We start from the raw sequence: 22,533 nt of genomic DNA, 5'->3' as shown, positions 1-22,533 counted from the left end.
TCGTCTGGTCCAGCTTCGTCCGTGTCTTCACCCTCGTCTGGTCCGGACCGCCGTCGCCTGAGTGGCCGCCGTTGCCTTCCGCACGGCCGGCCCCCCGAACTGTGTCCACGTCGCCGCCGTTGCCGTCCGCACGGTCGGCCCCCCGAACTGTTTGGACTCCTGTGCTGTCGGCCCCCCGGCCGGCCCCCCCCGAACTGTTTTGGACTCCTGTGCTGTCGGCCCCCCGGCCGGCCCCCTGAACTGTTTTGGACTCCTGTGCTGTCGGCCCCCTGAGCTCTTCTGTTTTGAACTCTGTTTTTTCCTGTGTTCTGGTGTGCTTCGTTTCTTTTGGTTTTGGACTCGTTTTTTGTTTTTGTCTTTTTGCCTTCTGGTGCTCCGGTTTTGTTTTGCTTCGGGCCCTCCTTCCTGGGCCCCCGCCGCCCGCCCTGGTCGGGTTGTTTTCTGTTTTTTCTGGCTGTTTTGTTTCTTGTTGGGCTGTCTGGGGCCAGCCTTTGAGGGGGGGGGGGGGGTACTGTCATGATCCTGGGTCCTTTTGACCCAGCGTTTTGTGTTTTCTCTTCAATTTTGGTTCTGTTCTCTAATTGGTGTTTACCCTGTTCCCCCCCCCCGTGTGTTCCTGTTTTATTGTGAAGGTCTGCGTCTTATGTGAGTGTTTTCAGTTTGCCTCCCTGGTCTCGTCATGTTAATCACTCCCAGCTGTGTCTCCCACCTGTGTGTAATCTCCCTGTGTTCTCTGAGTGTATTTAAGTTGTATTTTCTGTCTTGGTAATCGCTGGTTCGTCTGTGTTGTTTCCTCTCGGTCTCCCTGCGTCTCTTCATGTGTATTTCCCCGGATCTCCCTGCACCGTCATTCCTGGTTTGTGTTGTTAGTTTACCCAGTTTAGGTTTTCGGTTTCATGTTCACACCCCGTTGCTGTTTGTACCCACTGCTGTAAATAAACACTCACCTGCACCAGAGCTGCTGCCTTTTTGGTCCTTTCCTACAATCCCACACGGCTTGCCTCGGCAATCCGTGACAGTTTTGTTTTGGTCCGTTTTTTCGTTTCTGCTGGGCTGTCTGGTGCCAGCCCTTGAGGGGGAGGTACTGTCATGGTCCTGGGTCGGTGACCCAGCGCTTTTAGTTTGTTATCATTTTCTAGATGATGATTGTTTAAGTTCTGTGTTATTTTCGATCTGCCTCTAAGTCTGCGTCTGTACCTGTCTGTCTATGGTGTCTCCCCATCTGTTTGTGAATCTGTCTGTTTAGTTCAATGTCTTGTCTGGTTCCATGTATCTGAGTTTCCTGTTTTATTGTGAAGGTCCGTGTCGTATGTGAGTGTGATCAGTTTACGTTTCCCCTGTCCCGTCAGCCCAGATTCCTCCCAGCTGTGTTGCCCTCCTGTCTCTCATCCCCTGATTACTGGTGTGTGTGTGTGTGTATTTAAGCCCTGTGTGTTCTCCTGCCTGTTGCCGGTTCGTCTGTATTACTCGGTGTCAGTCTGTGTATCCACCGTGTCTTCTCCCTGCTGTTCATCGTCATCCTCCTCTGCTCGTTTTCATTCAGGTTTGTGCTCTGTAGTTTAGTTGTTTCCCAGTTTAGTTTAGTTCGAGCCCCATTTGCTGTTTGTCCACATTTTTTTTGTGTTCAATAAATCACCTTCACTCCTCTACGACTGCCTGCGCTTGGATCCTCATTTATTCCACACGGCTCGCCTCGGCAGCCGTGACAGCTTTATAAGAAAGCCCTCCGCAAAGCCAGAACATCTTACTATTCATCACTGAAGAAAATAAGAACAACCCCAGGTTTCTCTTCAGCACTGTAGCCAGGCTGACAAAAAGTCAGAGCTCTGTTGAGCCAACCATCCCTTTAACGTTAACTAGTAATGACTTCATGAACTTCTTCACAAATTAAATTTTTATCATTAGAGAAAAAATTACCAATAATCATCCCACAGATGTAATATTATCTACAGCTACTTTTAGTACCGTTGATGTTAAGTTAGACTCTTTTTCTCTAATTGATCTTTCTGAGTTAACTTCAATAATTACTTCCTGCAAACCATCAACGTGTCTTTTAGACCCCATTCCTACAAAACTGCTCAAAGAAGTCCTGCCATTAATTAATTCTTTGATCTTAAATATGATCAACCTATCTCTAATGATCGGCTATGTACCACAGGCCTTCAAGCTAGCTGTAGTCAAACCTTTACTCAAAAAGCCATCTCTAGACCCAGCAGTCTTAGCTAATTATAGGCCAATCTCCAACCTTCCTTTCATATCAAAAATCCTTGAAAGAGTAGTTGTCAAACAGCTAACAGATCATCTGCAGAGGAATGGTTTATTTGAAGAGTTTCAGTCAGGTTTCAGAGCTCAGCACAGCACAGAAACAGCTTTAGTGAAGGTTACAAATGATCTTCTTATGGCCTCTGACAGTGGACTCATCTCTGTGCTTGTCCTGCTAGACCTCAGTGCAGCATTCGATACTGTCGACCATAATATCCTATTAGAGCGATTAGAACATGCTGTAGGTATTACAGGTACTGCACTGCAGTGGTTTGTATCAGATCTATCTAATAGACTCCAATTTGTGCATGTAAATGGAGAGTCCTCTTCACACACTGAGGTTAATTATGGAGTTCCACAGGGTTCAGTGCTAGGACCAATTCTGTTTACATTATACATGCTTCCCTTAGGCAGTATCATTAGAAGACATAGCATACATTTTCACTGCTATGCAGATGACACCCAGCTCTATCTGTCCATGAAGCCAGATAACACACACCAATTAGTTAAACTGCAGGAATGTCTTAAAGACATAAAGACCTGGATGGCCGCTAACTTTCTGCTTCTTAATTCAGATAAAACTGAGGTTATTGTACTCGGCCCTGAAAAGCCTAGAAATATGGTATCTAACCAGATTCTTACTCTGGATGGCATTACCTTGGCCTACAGTAACGCTGTGAGGAACCTTGGAGTCATTTTTGACCAGGACATGTCCTTCAATGCACATATTAAACAAATATGTAAGACTGCGTTCTTCCATTTGCGCAACATCTCTAAAATTAGAAATATCCTGTCTCAGAGTGACGCTGAAAAACTAGTTCATGCATTTATTACTTCCAGGCTGGACGACTGTAATTCATTATTATCAGGATGTCCAAAAAACTCACTGAAAAGCCTTCAGCTAATCCAAAATGCTGCAGCAAGAGTCCTGACAGGGACTAGAAAGAGAGAGCATATTTCTCCTGTTTTGGCTTCCCTTCATTGGCTTCCTGTTAAATCCAGAATTGAATTCAAAATCCTGCTCCTCACATACAAGGTCTTAAATAATCAGGCCCCATCTTATCTTAATGACCTTGTAGTACCATATCACCCTATTAGAGCACTTCGCTCTCGCTCTGCAGGCCTACTAGTTGTTCCTAGAATATTTAAAAGTAGAATGGGAGGGAGAGCCTTCAGTTTTCAGGCCCCTCTTCTGTGGTACCAGCTTCCAGTTTGGATTCGGGAGACAGACACTATCTCTACTTTCAAGATTAGGCTTAAAACTTTCCTTTTTGCTAAAGCATATAGTTAGGGCTGGACCAGGTGACCCTGAATCCTCCCTTAGTTATGCTGCAATAGACATAGGCTGCTGGGGGATTCCCATGATGCATTGAGTTTTTCCTTTCCAGTCACCTTTCTCGCTCACTATGTGTTAACAGACCTCTCTGCATTGAATCATATCTGTTATTAACCTCTGTCTCTCTTCCACAGCATGTCTTTTATCCTGTCTTCCTTCTCTCACCCCAACCGGTCGCAGCAGGTGGCCGCCCCTACCTGAGCCTGGTTCTGCCAGAGGTTTCTTCCTGTTAAAAGGGAGGTTTTCCTTCCCACTGTTGCCAAAGTGCTTGCTCATAGGGGGTCATATGATTGTTGGGTTTTTCTCTGTATCTATGAAGCGCCTTGAGGCGACTTATGTTGTGATTTGGCGCTATATAAATAAAATTGAATTGAATTGTTTTTATTATAGATATAGATATATACTGCCCATGAGTGTATAGTAATTAAATCGTTCTTTTAGCTGTCATTAAGTAGAATTCTTTTTTTTTTTTTTTTCATGCAAACATTTGTTTATTAATTTTTTTTCTCCTGTCAAAAAGGTTTGTCTGATAATATAGTTTCTGGGCTTTCAAAATTGTATATTCCCGAGATTTGATGAGTTAGTTAATTACGAAGAGATATTTTGACCCACTACTAACTCTGAAATACCTCCCCCGTTGTCCGTGAAAAGAAGTTTATAGTGCTGAAGCATTATAGTTTTCATAATGTTAATGATTAAGTGTTAATGTAATCCTAATAATTTGGGGCTTTTTGTTTTGTTTTTAACACAATAACAGGAAAAAACCTTTCAGGGAGGTCTAGTCTTTCCAGCGCCACAAGAGTCTTTCCAGAATTTTCTACAGTTGAGAAACTACTGGTGAATTTTACAGCAGTGATGGAGGATAACACGTTACCCTGTGTATTTGTTTTGGCCATAATTGCACTGTTTGTCATTTTGAGATTATTCAGCCTTGTGTAATTAAATCATGAATAATCATAAAACAGTCCTGATTTTTTTGTGTTTTAATTGATCAAACTCATTTGAGTTTTTGCACAAGAGAAACACTATTTCACAGCATCACACGCAGGTCTTTATTTAATCCCACGCTTGTTACAGCAGAACAAGGGACAAAAAGAAAAAGTGATTTTGAGATATATTAGAAAAAACAATAACTGTAATTACAGAAACTGAGCCACGATTAATATAATTGGTTTCAACCCCATAGTTCCTGTTAATGACTATCAAATCAAAGTGTGCTTTGAAAAGGTCTGTGAATCTGATCACAAAAATATTTATATATTATATTTTCTAATTGTTTTGTAAAATATTTATAATATAAATATTTAAACACCAAAACTGTCTTTGGTGTTTCCTTTTTCTCTTTTTTTCACCAAGCAAACAGTCCATCCACTGATTGTGCTGTTTGACATTAAATTAGATTAATTTTGTTATTTTTGTTCTCATTGAAAGCTTCCTCAGTGTCTCATTAAAATATGCAAATTCCTTCTGACAACACAGTGCTCATTTTTCAAGGAACCACCGTTAGCCTGGTAACCAAACATTTTCACCAATCAATTCTCAATTGATTGGTGAACTTGACCAGAGTCAGTTCTATGCTCACTGCAGGCGGATTTAAAGGGCTCTACATCAAAAGTAAAAGTGAATGAAAATGGTATTTGTCAATGAATTTAAGCTCATTGCTCTTTGACTACTGTTGCTTTAACGGATAATTTATCTCTGTTTTCGCTTTTTGTTTCCAGGCATAGTGTTAGACATGGCCTCCATCCTTGAGGAAAACCATCTGTGCCCCAGAAGTAGCCAGCTTTCCTCTGAGCAGTTTTGCAATGCTGAATCCCTCTTTGTACAGGATGAAAACAGATTTACCTTCAACAAAATTCAAACCAGCCAAGCTTGCTTCAAACTCGCCAACAGCAGCAAGTTTCCCTGTGTGCTCATCTTAGCCATCAAAAGTGTTGGGCCCAAGGTGAGGCATTTAAAGTCTCATGGATAAATGTTTACAGGACTATCTCTCATTGTGGTACAGTATAAAGAAATGTGATCAAATCATCTAAAAGATAATGTATTTTTTAGTTAATTGGACAAATCGAGGTGTGTGATATGCCTACAACAACACTGAGCTTTCCCAGCCAGTGGTACGCCTTTGCTGTTGTTACCTTCACACCTCAAACACAGCACTTACACAGTGCTGTGTTTGAGGCCCAAGTGGAGGAAAGTAGCAGGTAAACAACTATGTGACTGCTACTGTGGTGTTGTCTTTACTCTTCCTATGGATAGTCACCTCTCTTGGCACTCTCTTACTTAGTAGTAGCATCTCTTGTTTGCTCCTGCTGACTTCATGCTTTCTTTACTCTGCTGCATTCAGAATGACACCCACCATTAGGAACAGGGTGCTGCAGTTTGAGCTTCTAGGATAAGGCACCAGTGTTTGTGCGGTACGGCCAGCTCTGAGGAACACTGAAGGAGGCCCAGTGTTGCACTTCAGGCTGGGTACTTGTTGGGTGTAGACATACACTGTCTCTGGTGCTGTTAACCCTCCTGCCATCCTTTAAAAAACTCACACCCATCACCCTAGGGACCATTCTCAGCCACGCCATAAAAAGACCATATATCCATATTTTATTCCACTTTAAATTAGCCAACCTTGTAAAACTACTTCTCCCTGAAATATTCATGTAAAGTTTTAATTATATTTTCGTTGTTTTAACCCTTCAAATCCCAGTGTTATTACATGAGCGCCCTGTGTTATAAGCCCCAAAAACCAAAAAACGAAACTAAATATTTCCACAAAAAACCAGTTGAAGTAATATGTGATTGTCATTATAAGTAGGCCTTTAGATGGACCAAAGATTGGCACCAACATACATTTTGACCTGCCATTATTTTTTTTGCATTTTTTTTGCAATTTAAAAATTAAAACTTCAAGGCCCTGAGTCTTCATTGACATCCAAGAAAAGAAGAAAAAATAAAATCATATGATGATAATTTGGGGTTGAAAAATAGCGTTTATAATGGAAGTCAATGGGCAGAAAATGGTCCCCAGGGTGATGGGTGTGGGGATTTCTGCTGCTCAGCCATTTTAGGCTGATTTAAGGAATTCACACTGGAATATTAACATTGACAGGTAAAAACTATCCTGTGGCAAGTTTGGTTATATTCCACTGAACACAGTGGAAATGGCAGCCATTTAACACATAGCAGTGGCACAAAAAGGTCCCAAGAAGGCAGGAAGGTTAAATAATGGAAATGTGCGAGGTGAGGTGAGATGAGATGAGTTCAGTTCTTACAATTTTTTTTTATCTGTTTACTTGCTTTAAATACAAGAAAACCAAGATATAAATACATGAAATCTTTACAACACACTCATGAGCGTAACACAGGCTTGGTAGACTTTTGTGAATAAATGTACTTTCTGAAATTGTGTGTAGGTCCAGATTGACATGCTGGATAAACATGGTGTGTTCAACCTCAAAGCTGGTCTTGGGAGTAATAACATCTCCATTAACTCCACACAGCTTCCCTCAGGTAAAGCTCGAATCTGCCTACAATAAACTGCATCTCCTCTTCATTTAATTAATTAATAGGAGCTCATGCACAAATAAAGAGGTTAATATTACTTTAATTTGTGCCTTGTTCCCTTCCCATTAAGTATTGTTAGTGTTATTACTGAGGTTCAGAATTAAGGCCTGTTCACTGTGGTACATTATTCAGAGTAGCAACAGCACAGTAAAGAAGCCAGCCTATGAAAACCGTGTGTTTTTACAGTCATTTTACTTTGGCTTTCTGAAAACAAAGCTGAAACAGTTTTAATACAACCCTGTTCACTGAATCACCAACATTTTAGACAGTGAAGTTTGCCTGCTCAGTATTATCTAATGGTGATCTGAACTGAACTATTTGCAACACTTTAGATCAAATTTAATCTTATTTTAGTTCAACAAATGCACTGAAAACTAGTGGGTAAGCCTTTCTATGTGAAAAACCTATAATAGTAATTAATTTTATTTTTATTTTATTTAACCTTTATTTAACCAGGAATGTCCCGTTGAGATCAAAGACCTCTTTTTCAAGGGAGTCCTGGTCAAGAGGCAGCACATTTCAAGACAAATACATACGAACAAACAAAGTTAAAATTACACAAAACAATTACACATTATTGAGGCAGCCTGTAGGCCTTTGAGTTTAGTTTTAAAAACATTTAAAGACAACAATTCAGTTAGTTTCCAGTCTTTCTGTAACATGTTCCATGAAAAAGGCGCAGAGTGGACAAAGGCTTTCTTACCCAGCTCTGTGCGGACAAGGGGAACAGACAACAGCAGCTGATCATTTGAGCGCAAGGAGTAAGAACCACTATTTGTCCTTGTGACCAAAGTACAAATATAAGGAGGCAGCAATCCAAGCATAGCTTTGTAAATAAAAGTGTACCAATGCCCCTGTCTTCTAATGGCCAAAGAAGGCCATTTTACTCTTAAGTACAAATCACAGTGATGGGTCAGGTATTTACAATTGGTAATAAACCTCAAGGAAGCATGATACATCGTGTCCAACATTAGAAGACATGAAGAAGAAGCGTTCATATACAGAATGTCACCATAATCTAACACAGATAAAAAGGTTGCAGTGACAAGACGTTTTTTTACTGCAAAAGAAAAGCACTGTTTATTACGGAAGAAAAAACGAAGTTTAAGTCTCAGTTTCTTTACTAGTCTCTCTATATGTGGTTTAAAGGTGAAGGAGTCATCAATCCAGACACCAAGGTATTTATATTCATGAACTATCTCTATGACATTTCCTTCAAGGGTGGACACCACTGGAATAGGCTCCGGGACCTTCTTTGACTTGGAAAACAACATTAGCTTAGTCTTGTCAGCATTGAGAACTAATTTTAGCTGAATAAGTGAATGCTGGAAAGCAACAAAGGCTTTCTGTAAAGTTTCAATGGCCTGAGCAAGAGATGATCCATAACAGTAAATAACTGTGTCGTCAGCATAAAAATGCAAATTTGTGTCTGAGACATTTTGACCCAAGTCATTGATATATAAAAGGAACAGAAGGGGACCCAAAACTGAGCCCTGTGGCACCCCCTTGTGGACAGCAACAAATTTAGAACAAAGACCTTCAAGTTTAATGCACTGGGTTCTATTTTTCAGATAATTTGAGAACCACGCTAATGCAATGTTCTGACAATCCAAGGCTGAGCAGTCTGTTTTTTAGGACTGCATGATCAACAGTGTCAAAAGCTTTTGAGAGGTCAATAAAGAGTGACGCACAGTACAATTTCTTATCAAGTGCCACAATAATATCATTTATCACTTTCATAGTGGCAGTGTTAGTACTGTGTTTTTTCCTGAAGCCTGACTGAAATTTGGAGACAATATCATTAGAGTACAAAAACTCTTAATTAGCCTCATCATATTCCAGTGTTCACTTGTACACTTTAAACCAGTATACTTTCTTTACTGACACCTAAGTTATTTTAATATATTGATGTTGACTTGGTTTCTTCTGTTTTTTTCCACTTCTATTATTGCATGGAAAATATACTTGAATCTATCTTTAGCCTATCATTTGGCTTGAGTTTTAAAACAATATTCCATTTTTATGTTGCACAATAAACACAGCGATTTCTTATTTTTGACATTTTTCCTCTCCAGCGCATAATGTGGTGCAAAGAGCCAACCTGACGCTGAATGTTAATGAACAGGTGGAGTTCCAGATCACCTTCTGCTCTGACAGACACCTGAGTGTCAAGGTGAAAATTTCACTGCAAGTGAAGGACAACCAGCGGAGCGATACCACAATACAAGTGAAACGAGACACTTATTTGGAAATCGTCTCTCTGGAAAACATCAGCAGGTCATGGATCAGAAAGATGATGAAGAAGGTATGAGCAGAGGGGAGGACAGAGATCGTTTGAACTGTAAGTCTTGTAATCTAGTAAAACAGAAGCTTGTAACCTTTCATGAATGCCCACATTATCTTTCACAGGTAATTATGAGGTGCTGAGTTTTGGTGACTGTAAACTTTAAATACCAAGAAGGTTTTGCAATGGCCAACCACAGCAGCAACCAGGCGGTGAGGTTTGAGTGGACACCTAGTGGACCTCATATCAGCTTTTCACCACAGGTAAACCATCAAAAAAGTAGAAGACTGAAAGACTGAAATTTTACATGATGGAACCAGGCTGGTGTATAGTTTTCAAATACTTTTTCATAGTAATCATAAACTGTATGTGATCAAAAGTCACTATATTCATTTTCCTAATAATATAATGCCAAACTAACACCTAGAAATGGTCACATATGAGATATAAATACTTATAACTCCAAATACCATACAACCATAGACAGCTGATTCACCCTATTCCCTTTCACAGAACCATTTGACCCTAGAACTGAAGAAGCTTCTTGGATGAGAGGTGAAACGTCTTCAAGCAACTTAAAGAAGTCCAGAAGCTTTTCTTTCCAAGTTCCTTAGACAAGTAAAAATAGAAATTCGCACAGTGAAACAGCTTCAGTCCCTACAGCAATGACTGTGTCTAATAATATACTGTATCTCTCCCAATCTCACACAGTATGCTGTATTAGTCAATCTTTATTTCTCTTTTTTTTTCTTTTTTTTTCTGTCACAACTCCTCTGCTCTTCTTCATCTTTATTCGTCTCACACCTCTTCCTCATCTTTTTCTTGAAGTGATAGTCATGTATGAATATCTGCTTTGTCCTTGTCTGCAGATGTGTTTTGAATATGTTGCTGAGCAGCTGGATGCAGTGGAGTCATTCTGGACTTTTGTGACTGAGAACCCATCACTGTCTGTTCCCTTCCAGTGTGTGGGCACTGCTAGAGAACCACTCACCTATCTCGGCAGACCTCACCTTGCCTTTGGGGAACTGCTTGTTGGTAAATATAGTTGAGCCCCGCACACACATACAGACATAATAAATCTAAACCTTATTTTATGCAGGGATCAGTGTGCTCTCCTAGTATTTTCTTATTTTACTTTTATTGGTTACGTTTATTTTGAAGAGTGATTCTATTGAACTCTGTAAGTTATTTTGAATTGTGCTCATGTGCTTGTGAAGGACAAAAAGTGGAATAGGCCGTCAGTCTTGTGAATGGAGAGGAAGACCCATTGCATTTCTCTGTGGTTCCTTCATCAATGTGTTTTGTGGCCCATGGCTGGCACAGTGCCCCCCCAACAGACAGGTTAATGACACTGAACCTAATTAAATTCAAATACTTTCATATATACAGATAGCTTTGTTTTCTCCCTCATAGCATTTTGTTGTGAAATTTTTGGTGCAGGTTGCCATTAGTAGTGTCCTTCACACTTTCCTGTGAGGATATGCGAGGGTGAAGAGAAGTCACATTGTTTCACTATGAGGGGGGGCCTCAAAAACATTGTCCCCAACCACCAAGAAATTCTGGACTTTGGGAAGGTCAGCACACTGTAATGAAACAAATGAAATGAGCACATAGCCACATTTATAGTCAGCTTCCTTTAAATGCGAACTTAAAACATGACAGTCACATGACACATCACAGGTGGGGATTTCAGAGCAATCCGCCTTTAATTTTCTGGTGTCCAAGTTTTCAAGATTCATTATAGAAGTGAACTTAGAACTAACAGTTCCCAGAGCACTGCAGCAGTAGTTGGTTACAAAACCACAACAAGCTAGCATTGAAGCTATTTTTTTTTTCACCAGAGCATTTGCTAGTGTGGATTTTTACTGAGGTAATGTGCTTTAAAGGAACAGCAACATTTATTTAGTCCAAAATAAAAATTCATACTGGCAGAGTGTGATGTTACTGGAGTATACCCTTATTTACCTATTGAAAAGAATAAAAAGGAAAACACCTTACACTTCAGGTGATCATTTTTATTGTAATCGTATTCGTTACCATATTCAAGTGAGACCTTAAAAATAGATTATCTAGTAGAACTAAGTTTTGAATGATTTATTTTCTGATTTGCTGAGCTGCAAACATTTTGAACCTGTCACTTGTGACAATATCAAATTCTTCTTTCTAAGCAGTTCTTTGTAATGCACATCCCTCTCTTGGTTTATCTCATTAGGTGAAGCATGCGCCAACATTTACCTTTGATATAAAAGGCTGCAGTACCCAGTCTTAAATTCTCCTTTACAAAGTTCAGTTTTGGGAAGTACTTCTTTTATTGTCCTGGCATGTGCTCCTTCTGTTAAGGAGCACAGACGAAAGGCACACCGGGTGTGTCCAGTCTTTGGTTTTCCCCTGTTTCAGTGTCAGTCAATTCAAATTTAGCAGTTCACTGTGACAGTTTAATTAAAAAACAAGCAACCAAACAAAGAAACAAACAAAAAAGGACCAAAAATATGTTTTTAGGTACTTTCAAATGAGCACTTTTTGACAATTCATTCATTAAATTATACAGTTAAAGAGTTTAAAGATTCTTCAAGCAAAGGCTCTTCAAAATGCTGCTGTTTTCACACTCTTGCCTGGCTTGTTAGCTGGTAACCTTTTCTGACTGGACCGACTCCTGGTCTTTAATTCCTTTCATAGAGGGCAGCAAACACAATGCATGACATTTGGATAGTGGTTAAATTGGAACATATGCACATTCACATTTTTTTCCAGTTGATTCCAGTAACTGAATAATTGATGTCTGATGCACTTCACAGTGGCTGCAGCTACTTGTCACATAATCTTGTCCCAAGCTTCCCACAACAGGGAAGCTACGTCACCTGGAGGATCCAGAAACAATAGAGTCTTTCAATTTCCTGTTTCTTATCCCAATTAATTAATGTTGTAATTAACGGTCTCAGTTTTTGATGTATTAACAATACATGAGCTCAAAAATTTTGACAGTCTAAAACTAACTTCCTGGCCTTCCCACTCCTCAGCCTCCAGTGCCAGTTCAAGAACACTGACGTCCTTCAGATGAACTTCCAGCCAGATGTTTTGTCGGCTGGTGGTTTAATGGAGATAAGTGAGCCACGTCAGTATCATGAAACCCTCCTTCACCTTAGACAGCTGTGTCACGAAACAGGTGGACATACTTGGCCAAGGCATCGAGATCAAGGGGAGAAAGACTACATGAGTGCAATAGTAAGTAACGTTGGTTGAATATGCACCACTAATGAAACTGGGTTAAGAGGGAAGTTTTGGGGTAATATTGTAACATATATTTATATGAATGAAGCGTAACCTGAAACATACAGTTTTAATACCATCAAGCTTTCCACGGGATCACTGTATTGATGTTGTACTTTTAGATTTCTCCTTCCTCACTGTCTTAATTATGTTCTGCTGAGCCTCTCCATTTGACTTCATAATTTGATTTTAAAATATATCAAAATCTATATGTATTTGATATCTTTATGTCCTAGCTGGAAGTTGAGGATCCAAGGCAAAAGAAGGTGAAACTGGGTCCTCTGAAAATGGGTCAAAAGGGGGAAAAGCAGGTGGTTCTGGTAGCCTTCGTGCACCCTGATGCTCAGCACAGATAAACCAGTTAATCAAAAGGTATGCAAACAGACAACACAGACAACGCACACATAAACAGTGGGACACTAAAGCAACACTTAATGTCACCCTGTCTTCCAGGATCTATATTTCAGTCCAGCAGGTGAACTGCCGCTGAAGTTGAGCAGGGGTTCATGTGCTGTTCAGATCCATTTCTCACCTCATCAGCGCGTTCCTCCCTTCACTGCTGAGCTGAAGTTTGTAGGACTCCTGCACCCCCTGCTGACCATCCAAGGTTCCTGCCAGGTAGCCTGTTAAATACAGATACTGTCAGGGCTGGACTGGCCATCGGGCATACCGGGCATTTGCCCGGTGGGCGCTCGTGATTTTTCATTTTTATGGGCCGATGGGGTTTTATTTCTTTTCTTTTTTTTAACGGTATAAATGAATAGTAGTGGATTGGCCAGTTGGTCATGATCGACTCTGGGCTGGACCAATTACAGCCCAGAGTCGAACTTTAAAGTTTAGGTGAAAAGCAACGTGATTTCTCACGTACGACTTCAGCTAGAAAGTTGCTAATTCAATCATGAAACTGATCAATGATCAGCTGATCGGCTTTTCTCTCTGCGCCAGGAAGAGGAAACCGGCGGATGTCGCGCTAAACAACAGCAGCACGTTTAAGCTTGATCAGCTGTTGTTAGAATTTATTTAATATTAATTTCTAGTATCAGCTGATGTTTGCTGGAGCCACAGCTGTAAAGCTGCCGGTCATGATGTCGGTTTGTATATGTGGTGAGAGGGAAACATGAAGATGAAACCAGGAGATGTCCTTACTGAATCATCAGAGCTGAACAGGTGATGGAGAAACAGGTTGACCTTTTAGGTGACATGAACGAGTTGAAGGGAAGTTATGAACTGTTTCTGAGAGACAAATAACACCAGGATCCTTTTTTAGGTAGCTGACAGCTGGTAACTGTGCAGGGGCGGGTCTAGCAAAGTTTTGCCAGGGGGGCAGGTAGGGCATTAACAGGGAGAGGGGGGCACAAAGAAATACTTTTCTTTCTTATTCTCATTTAAAATGTCTAGCTTTTAATAAATAATTATCTGAATCTTACAACCAAAGTTTTCATATTATGTAAAATGTATAGAAATCCATTATTGTATTCAGTAAATATTAAGTCTAGTATATACCCTAAGTTATAGTATTCTTTCCTTTGGGAAGGTACCATCTATGAAGTCTGCAATTCTGCTGAAGAAAGATGTTGAATCTATTTAATAACTGGAGAAAAATAATAGATTTCTGTGCATTTGTTTTATACGTGCATTAAATTAAAATTGGTTTTGTCAATTGAGCATCTTGAGGCAGAGGGTGGGGGAGTGGTTCCCTATTTTTTTTCTTTTCTTTTTTTGCTGGGAGTTGGCAACCCTATTAGTTAGGTATATGTAATTATAAATTAGGTTGTTTTATATTTTTGCTAAGTACTGTTTAGAATACCAGAATAGGGAGGATGGTGTAGGTTTAAGTTTATTATAAAGGTTTTATGGCTTTTCCTATAATACCATGGTGGGCCGGTCACTAGTCAAAATGCCCGGGCTGATTTTTTTGTCCCAGTCCAGCCCTGGATACTGTAATCATGTAGTCGAAAGTCTAATCGGGAGTACGTTTTCACACAGTTCCTTTAAAACAGAAAGAGAAAAGTTCTAATGAATTCTGAATGTTGACAGTAATACTATAACAAAGTAGGACTTGCTATATATGCCATATGCTATATTATAAGCAAGAATGTTAGCTCTGTATATCATATAGTCTTAATTTACTTCATGTAAAACTACCAGGATGTCAAAGTCCAGCTAGAAGAGAGCTACTTTGGAGCTGTAGTCCCAACGTTCCCAGATCAGGAAGAAGAATGTTACGATGAATACTGGTGACACTGGTGCCCAGTAAGATTAGACAGCAGTGACAAACACATCTTCACTCAGAAACATCAATATTGTGTTACTGCAGTTATCACAATGCTTCACATATTATAGCTGCATATATTTCTGCCTGTTTGCTTTTTTCCTTAACAGGTTTAAGTGGAAAACAGAGGATTTTCCTGCAGAGTTATGCATCATGCCACCTAATGTATATATCTGTCCAGGAATGGAGGTTCCCTTTCCAAACGACTTTTGCCTCTGTGTCACTGGCTCCTGCATCGCGGCCTCCACTAGCAAAGAGGTTTGACTCTTTTTTTCACCATTCTGCACTGTATTTGTGCCAAAGGGAAAAGTACAGTGTTGACTAATATGATGAAAACAATAACATATTTGCTGTTTTAAGTTGATGATGATTTTATTCTGAATGTATCACAGATACAACAGCATAACTGAAAGCTTTTTACACTCAGCAAAGCTAAAAGATTAGTTATCTGGGTATTGATTTTGAGGCTTTTCCAGAGGGAATACAATCTAAAAGGTGCCTTGTCAGCACTGTGACTACTTGGGCCTGGTTAGAGGCCAGCATCAGGTAATGAGAGACATTGATTCGGCTCATTTGGAACAGGCAGCAGCTGCTGACAGATTTAAGGATTTGTAAAAACTATTAGTCAGTTTCAATTAGCTGAGTAGTTCTGAGAAAAGGCTTTAGGAAATTTCTCATGTTATGTTATCTTGAGAATGAGTTACAGGCAATCTGATTTTATCATAAATGCAAAGATTAATTTCTGTGTTTGAGATAAAACCCTACGCTTGATCAGATTTCTCTCCCTGACAACATCCAATGTAACAAGATGATATAATGAGTTTATCTTCACATATCAAATACTACTTGTAATGTAAGTGCTCCCACACACAGACCCTGTCTGTCCCCAACCCCACAATCCAGTGTTGCACCATCAAACCTGTCATTGAGGGCAAGCATTGGAGTTCTACCGATCTATGACTATGACTGCTCCTGGAAAAAACACACCAGGTAGAAGAGCCATCATCTAAATAGAATCTATCATTTATTTGAAAAACTGGGTATATTTAATACTTTTTTAATATCGAAAAGGTTACAGATAATAACACTATCTATGTAACTATAACAATTTAATTAGTCTCTGTTTATCCTTTCTCTTGCCTCAGGGATCTGCCTTTTTTGCCTTTCCTGATGGGGCAGGCGTGCTGTACACCTTGCAGGGAGCTGCCGATCCTCCTTTGGCAGAGAACACTATTGGGCATGAGCTACCTGCTAAAACTCACCACACAGTGTTGCTCCCTGTGCACAACTGGCTCTCTAGGCACCAGGGGTAAACACTTAGTCGGGAACTATATACACTTGAGCTGCTCTTAAGTGATATCTCTCTCCTTAGCAGCTAAATCACCAACTAGTTTCAACTGTGTTGTCTAAACTGAGATGGACACACAAAATTTTACATGTTGAAATTTTCTTGTAGAAAATAAAAAGTAAAGTGTAGGAAAGGATCCCAGTTAAGCAAAGCTTTTTCGGTGCTAATATAGAAATCCATAGTTCCTGGCAAATTATGCAACAGATGTATAACAGAGCCATGAGTGTCCTCATCTGTGTTCTCAGGTTCCTTGTTCGTCTAGAGACAATGAAGCCTGACAAGCCAGATGCTACAGTGTCCCTCAAGGAAATCAAGTTTATTAATGTCCCTGCCCATGCTAAGAGGGACTACGACATGTTTTTTTTTTTTTTTTAACATACACAGAGGGACAGTATAACACCAAGGTTCACTCAAGCATACACATCCAGACTTGGATAACTATTTTTTTTAGCCTTGTTCTCACATCATCCTTTTATCTTCATCCTTGGGTGACATTCATTAATGATGAGACAGGTGAGTATTTGTTCTACCTCGTTATCTTCAAAGGCAACATCTCCAGGAGTCCTGTCCACCATCAAGCTGGGGAGACCTGTTTGTCAGGTGCCCTTGGCCACTATTGAAGTAGAGAACCCTCTGACCCAGACAGCCTGCCTTACTACTGAGTGTAAATGTCGTGGCATCATCGTCCAACTTCAGCCCAGTGTGCCAGGACAATCCAAGGTAGATAATGAGTACATCTGCCATCACATTAAAAAAAAAAACTGTGTGACTCTTACGGGCATAATGTGTGTGTGTCTTTTCTTTACAGGTTTCTTTGGCTGTTCATTACATGCCTCTGCATCCAGGTGAATCTACTGCCCGTCTGACTTTGTTCAGCAATGAGCTGGGCCACTTCGACTCAGAGCTCTGCCCCCACCACCAGAGCAATCTGTAGACTTCAATACTTTGCTGGGCAGCAGCTACTCTGTCACTGTAATGTTTAACAACTACTCACGCTTCACAACCGAGTACTGCTGCAAGGTAAAAAGTGGAAAAACAATAGCCCTTTCTTCCCTTTCTGTACATTTATTCTATCAACAGTACTGTACATGTGGTCAGTGTCAGCATTCATCACCGAGGCTTCCTTGTTATCTGCTCTCTGTAATTCGTCAACACAAAAAGTTGATTTACTTGCTCTCATGGAAACACCTTGTGTTATCTCTGTCCTACAGACTGACCGTCCGGCCTTTATTGTAGACAAGAATGTCAGCGCATTACCAGTTTTCCCTTCAGGCTCAAAGGCCAGTATGGAGGTCTGTTTCGAGCCTTATCAGCTGGGGTAAATGAGAGGCCAGCTAAGGCTATCTTCAGTAATTGGTGGTGAATACATCTTTCCCCTACAAGGGTTCTGTCTCCCCGCCCAAACCTCAAAGCCTGTTCAGCAACAAAGCCGCTGGGAACGTCATTATCCCCTTCAAGAATGTGTTCCTGCAGACCACCACGTTCTCTCTTCTGGTAAAGAGCAAGTAGAATTTACAAAAGTCGGCACTATAAGACAATCGGAACAAAGAGTGAAAGTTAAAAATGTCTTATCAACAAAGCTGAAGATGGTTACAACCTTCTAAAACAAACAGCCTGCAGGCAGCCAATACACTTATTAAAAATAGGGATGCTTTACTAAGGCTTATTTCCTTTAAATATTTACACTGAGTTCATTGCCAGCATTGCCAACACGGAGCAAGATGATTTAAATTTAGCCTGGAACAGATTGCAGTGTGCAGAGTGGTGCAACCTGGCTTATGTTTAGACAAATTGTGCTCCTGCTTGTCTTAGATGCAGCTTTCACATCTTCAGCATCTATAAAATGTTTCGATTCAATTTATGTTTCATTTACACGTCTCTTATTCAGATTTGATGTAACTTGAACCCTGCTCATGTCTAGGCTGACAACTCCCATTTGACTGTCAAAAGAGGTCGCAACATTCAATTCGAAGAGACCCAAAAAATCCTGGTGTCATTTGAGGTTCCTCCAGACGGCTCTCCAGGACCATGGTCAGACAGCTTGATCATCTCCAGTCGGCACTCCGAGGGCCACGGGAGGCCCTACTCATGGGTTTATTATCTGAAGGGTATTAAGGTATCTTAGAGACATGTGCACATGCAGAGAGATTGACTATAGATGTAAACATGAATGCACTTAAGAAATTAGGCCTTAATTTCTGGATGTTTATATGTTTTGTTATTTTTCTGTAGAATGTTACTCATTTAATTGCCAAAATGTTCAAGCCAGAATGTGTTGTGTATTTGCGTGATTTAAATAACTAGCTGTCACAAATCTGTTGGTTAATATTTAATAATTAACTCAATACATCCTGCATATAAAACTTGCCCACGCACGTCACTGCACATTTTTTACCACATGGGGGCAATCGTGTCAAGTGATTGACCCTTTCTTATGTTCCAGCGATGGGGCAAGATGTATAACATACCTGACTTTACTTCCTTGTGGTAATCGCGATAACCTGTTTGTTAACTTTGCAATGTGACTGAATTCATCCAGACTGCCCTGCGTGCTGTTAAACACATGGTACATTACGGGGAAGACAACAGTACAGCGGAAAGGGCAAAGCTGGGGGAGTCGCTCATTACCAAAGGTTAGAGCTGTCACATAACACTGATCCGCTAATGACTCCTTTTTACTCCATGAGGAAAATCCTCTGATCCACCCATTGCCACACATAACTGATGGCCCACACCTCCTGTTGTCACTGTGGAAGGAATAAACTGTGCCACGATCTCCAGTCAGATTCAGATAGTTCAAAGTGATCTGCAACTTTGCTATTTTACAACACCATGAAAAAATAGTCCCGTGTTTTTACACTGTAAGAAAAGTATTAGCAGTGGAGGCGAGATATTTTAGCACTTGTAAATACGAAAGCGTTGATAATAACACTAAAATAAAAAGTGTAATAAACTCACTTAAATCTCCAAAGCTGTTAAATATCAGCGCCTACAAGCACGTATGGGTAGATAGGGTAGCTCTGTAGGGGTGGATGTGATTTGGGGTGGGTGCTGTGATGTAAGAGGGGAGCTGGGGTGGGGGTGGGGGTTCTCTCTCCCCCCATAGAGCGCAGCATGAGCGCTCCGCAGCAAAAGGATGTGTGAGCAGGCAGCGCGCTACTGTAGGGACGGAGTCCACAAACTGCTGAACAAAGAACAAGCCAAACTTCGAGCCCAAGAAAGCCGCGAGCAGCCGAACCCCGTAGCCGGTCAGGACAGCGAGTCCGCAACGGCAGCGCAGTCCGGAAACAGCGGCGCCCAGCCCGGTGGAATCGACGGGCTCGTCCGCTGGATCGTCACCAAAATGAGCGACAACAAGAACATCTCCAGCCGGGAGTACGCCTCCAGTAAGGAGGAGGTGGCCGTGGCTCAGGAGCAGTTCTTCGCTCCGGAACCGCGGAGAGGCATCTCCGTTATTTTGGATGTGAGTATGGAAATGCACCGGTTTGGCGGGTGCAGGGCGGGTGGTTGCTGGGTATGAAGACATCCAGCGCGTACGGACCGGTGCAGTGCGCACTTACGCGCAGATACTCGTGGCTTGGTAGAGTAGGCGGAAGATTTGACACTTTGGTGATGAATGTGGAAGCCCGGGAGCAGCCTCAACGCGCTGAGCTCAGTTTCCATATCTTTCCTGAATGACCCATCCAAAAAATTCACTGTACTTTTATTGCATCTTATTAAGCAATATTCTCTTATGCGTCTTTGTTCACCTCTTCATCACCAATAAAAGTCATGCATTTATAGTCGAGAGGCAGCTTTACTTTTACTCCTGGCTTTACTGTCAGTCCAACGTGCAGTAGCTACGCTCACACCAATTTTATGACTGCTATTTAATTATTCATGAGAAAGTCTTACTACCATATTGTTATTGATCCATTCCTTACAGCCACTGCTTAGTATTCTCACTCCTGATGTAATACCTTTCTGTTATCAGACAGCTAATAACTGAGCAGCCTTCCTGCATTAAAAGTGGCACTTAGCGCAGTGCTGATTTGGGTCAACTCATCAATACTATTGGGTTACTTTTCATCTTGGCGGCTGTAAATGTTTCCCCAGGAGATCTGATGATGCTGCTTTATTAGGGTAAAAAAAAAAGAGAGAAAGTAGTTCAGCTTCTGCAAAATCCTGACCCAGACCTAAATAATCTGATAGGGTGGTAAAGAAGGGGGTCCATGGAAAACTAATTATGATCAAGACCAGTGCACCAATGTATCCTAGAACCCTAGTAAACTCATTCTGTCTGTGTTTGTGTGTAAAGGATGTTGTGAGGGGTGTAACCTAGTTTGCTGAGTTTGAGCCAAGCAACTGTCCGCTAAGACAGATGTTACAGTAAAAGTGTTTGTAAGTGAACAAGCAAACAATAAAACTGTGCTGCAGTCATATCTATATTTGAGGAGAGCTTTGTTTTCATTGTATATGCATGTATGTGTTCATATTTCATTTTCTGATTAAAGGTCCTGTTGGATTGTTGTTTTTTCCACCCTCTCACTCCCTGTTAGAAATGTGCCATACTCTCTCAGAGTGGCTGACTTCCTGATATCAGCTATGAACTCATTCTGGCATTTTCTCTTGAGTCCTCTGCAACGTCTTCAACTTTGAAATGTTAATCGTTTCTTCATTTTCCAATATTATTGACTCCAGAGTTATTATTGTGGTGAACAAGTCGAGACCAAAGAGGTTTGAGTGATTGCTCTGCACGTGCGCATGTGCCTGCGGTCAGCGCTTCCCTCATTAGATCCTCAGCCTGCTTGTTTTTCCTTTACTGTTCAAGTCTTCGCCTGCATCTTAACCCCACTGTACCTTTCTCGCTATTCATTAAATTCCTTTCATCCTTTGTCTCTTCCTTTTCCTTCCCTTCTCTCCTCACCTAATTTCCTCCATATCCTTCTTGCCCCTCCCCCTGCCCAGAAACCTACATTCTTGATAAGGTTAGAGATGGATGCAACACTCTCCTCTGCCTTTGTCTTCTTTTTCTATTTTGCCGGATCTTCTCTCCTCTGCTGTCGCTCGTTTTCTTCTCACTCTGTGTTTCTGTTACGACTCTTTACAAAAACACACAAACGCGCACGCACACACCGCCTCTTCATCGCAACACTTTGCCTCCTCTCCAAGCTTGTTTGTTTCCAGTAGCTCCAGAGTTGGCTCTTTTTCTGTGGAGTTGAGTGCACCCCAGGGTGCAGCCGGAAAGCAGAACAATGCAGAGCAGCTTGTCATTTGGAACGCCACTCGTCTCAGCAGTTAATGATTTTCTCTTTGGCCTGTTGAGATGGCTGCAAATGCTGTGTGAATGCACCACTTATTTAGAGTTTAACATGCCTCATGCTTGTAAGTGCAATATATATCAGTTTGTGCACTAAAAAGTGGGACCTTTTCTCAAGTTTTCAAATTGCATTCATGATTATTGACCACACTATTTAGATTCCTTTAAAATTAAGGCTGCAACTAACTGTAAACTCATTATTTGTTCCGCTAAGTCTACAAATCATATAATGGATTGATTAACATTTATTTCAACTAATGTGAGAAAATATGCTAAATATGATAAGGAAAAGCATAAAATCCTCGCATTATAGCACCAGGAAACAGAGAACGGCTGTCATTTTTTGCTTCAAAAATAGCCAGACCATGAAGAAATCAAAATGGTTGCTCATCCATTTTAATAGATTCTGATTTAAACAGTGAAATCTTTCTTTTGACATTTACACAAAGCGTTATTGGGGAAAGTATGAAGTAAGTCTAGAACTTTCCTGGCAGTTGCAAAGGTTATTGCAGAAGACCATTTATAAATATTTCTGCAGTTCTGTTCTCAAATGTGATTAAAAGAAATATGCCTACTTCACACATTCAAATCCCATCCACATAATGCATGGTGTAAGTTAAGATTAAACATGGCCAAAAAATTTTTATATCACGAGGTCAGATTATGGGCAACTAATCACTGTAATCCAAAAGCCAGGCTTCAGATCTCCCTGAAAACTCAGTTTTTTCTACTCCCAGGTCCATATGATATCAGTGAGAGCTTCCATCCCTGATTTGTTCATTTGAGGGATATAAATCTTGCTGTGAGCACAGTCTCCAACAATCTTTTATTTCTAAGGGGCAGCCATTCAAAAGAAAGCTATTCATTTTATTTTAGTGAGTGTTTGAACACGGGAGCTTTAGGCTAG

The 22,533-nt window shown here is 40.8% G+C and overlaps 1 protein-coding gene and 1 pseudogene across 2 annotated transcripts in view; both read left to right on the top strand.

Moving 5' to 3' along the window:
- Window positions 1-18,464, top strand: part of LOC146706422 (uncharacterized) — a 55,974-nt pseudogene extending 37,510 nt beyond the window's left edge.
- A 954-nt stretch (window positions 18,465-19,418) lies between these two features.
- The window catches only part of necab2 (N-terminal EF-hand calcium binding protein 2), a 153,956-nt gene continuing 150,841 nt past the window's right edge, over window positions 19,419-22,533 (top strand). For both annotated transcript variants that reach the window (XM_085464585.1, XM_085464584.1), the window contains exon 1: window positions 19,419-19,790. In XM_085464585.1, the coding sequence (XP_085320711.1) occupies window positions 19,464-19,790 (327 nt within the window). In that variant the 5' untranslated portion in view covers window positions 19,419-19,463. The remainder of the gene's footprint in view (window positions 19,791-22,533) is intronic.

This window comes from Copadichromis virginalis, linkage group LG7 (genome assembly GCF_057382275.1).
Source record: "Copadichromis virginalis isolate Kocher_CV1m ecotype Utaka linkage group LG7, C_Virginalis_male_GT1.1, whole genome shotgun sequence".
Lineage (NCBI taxonomy): Eukaryota > Metazoa > Chordata > Actinopteri > Cichliformes > Cichlidae > Copadichromis > Copadichromis virginalis.
The sequence above is the reverse complement of the archived record's forward strand: the minus strand, read 5'-3'. Positions and strand labels throughout refer to the sequence as shown.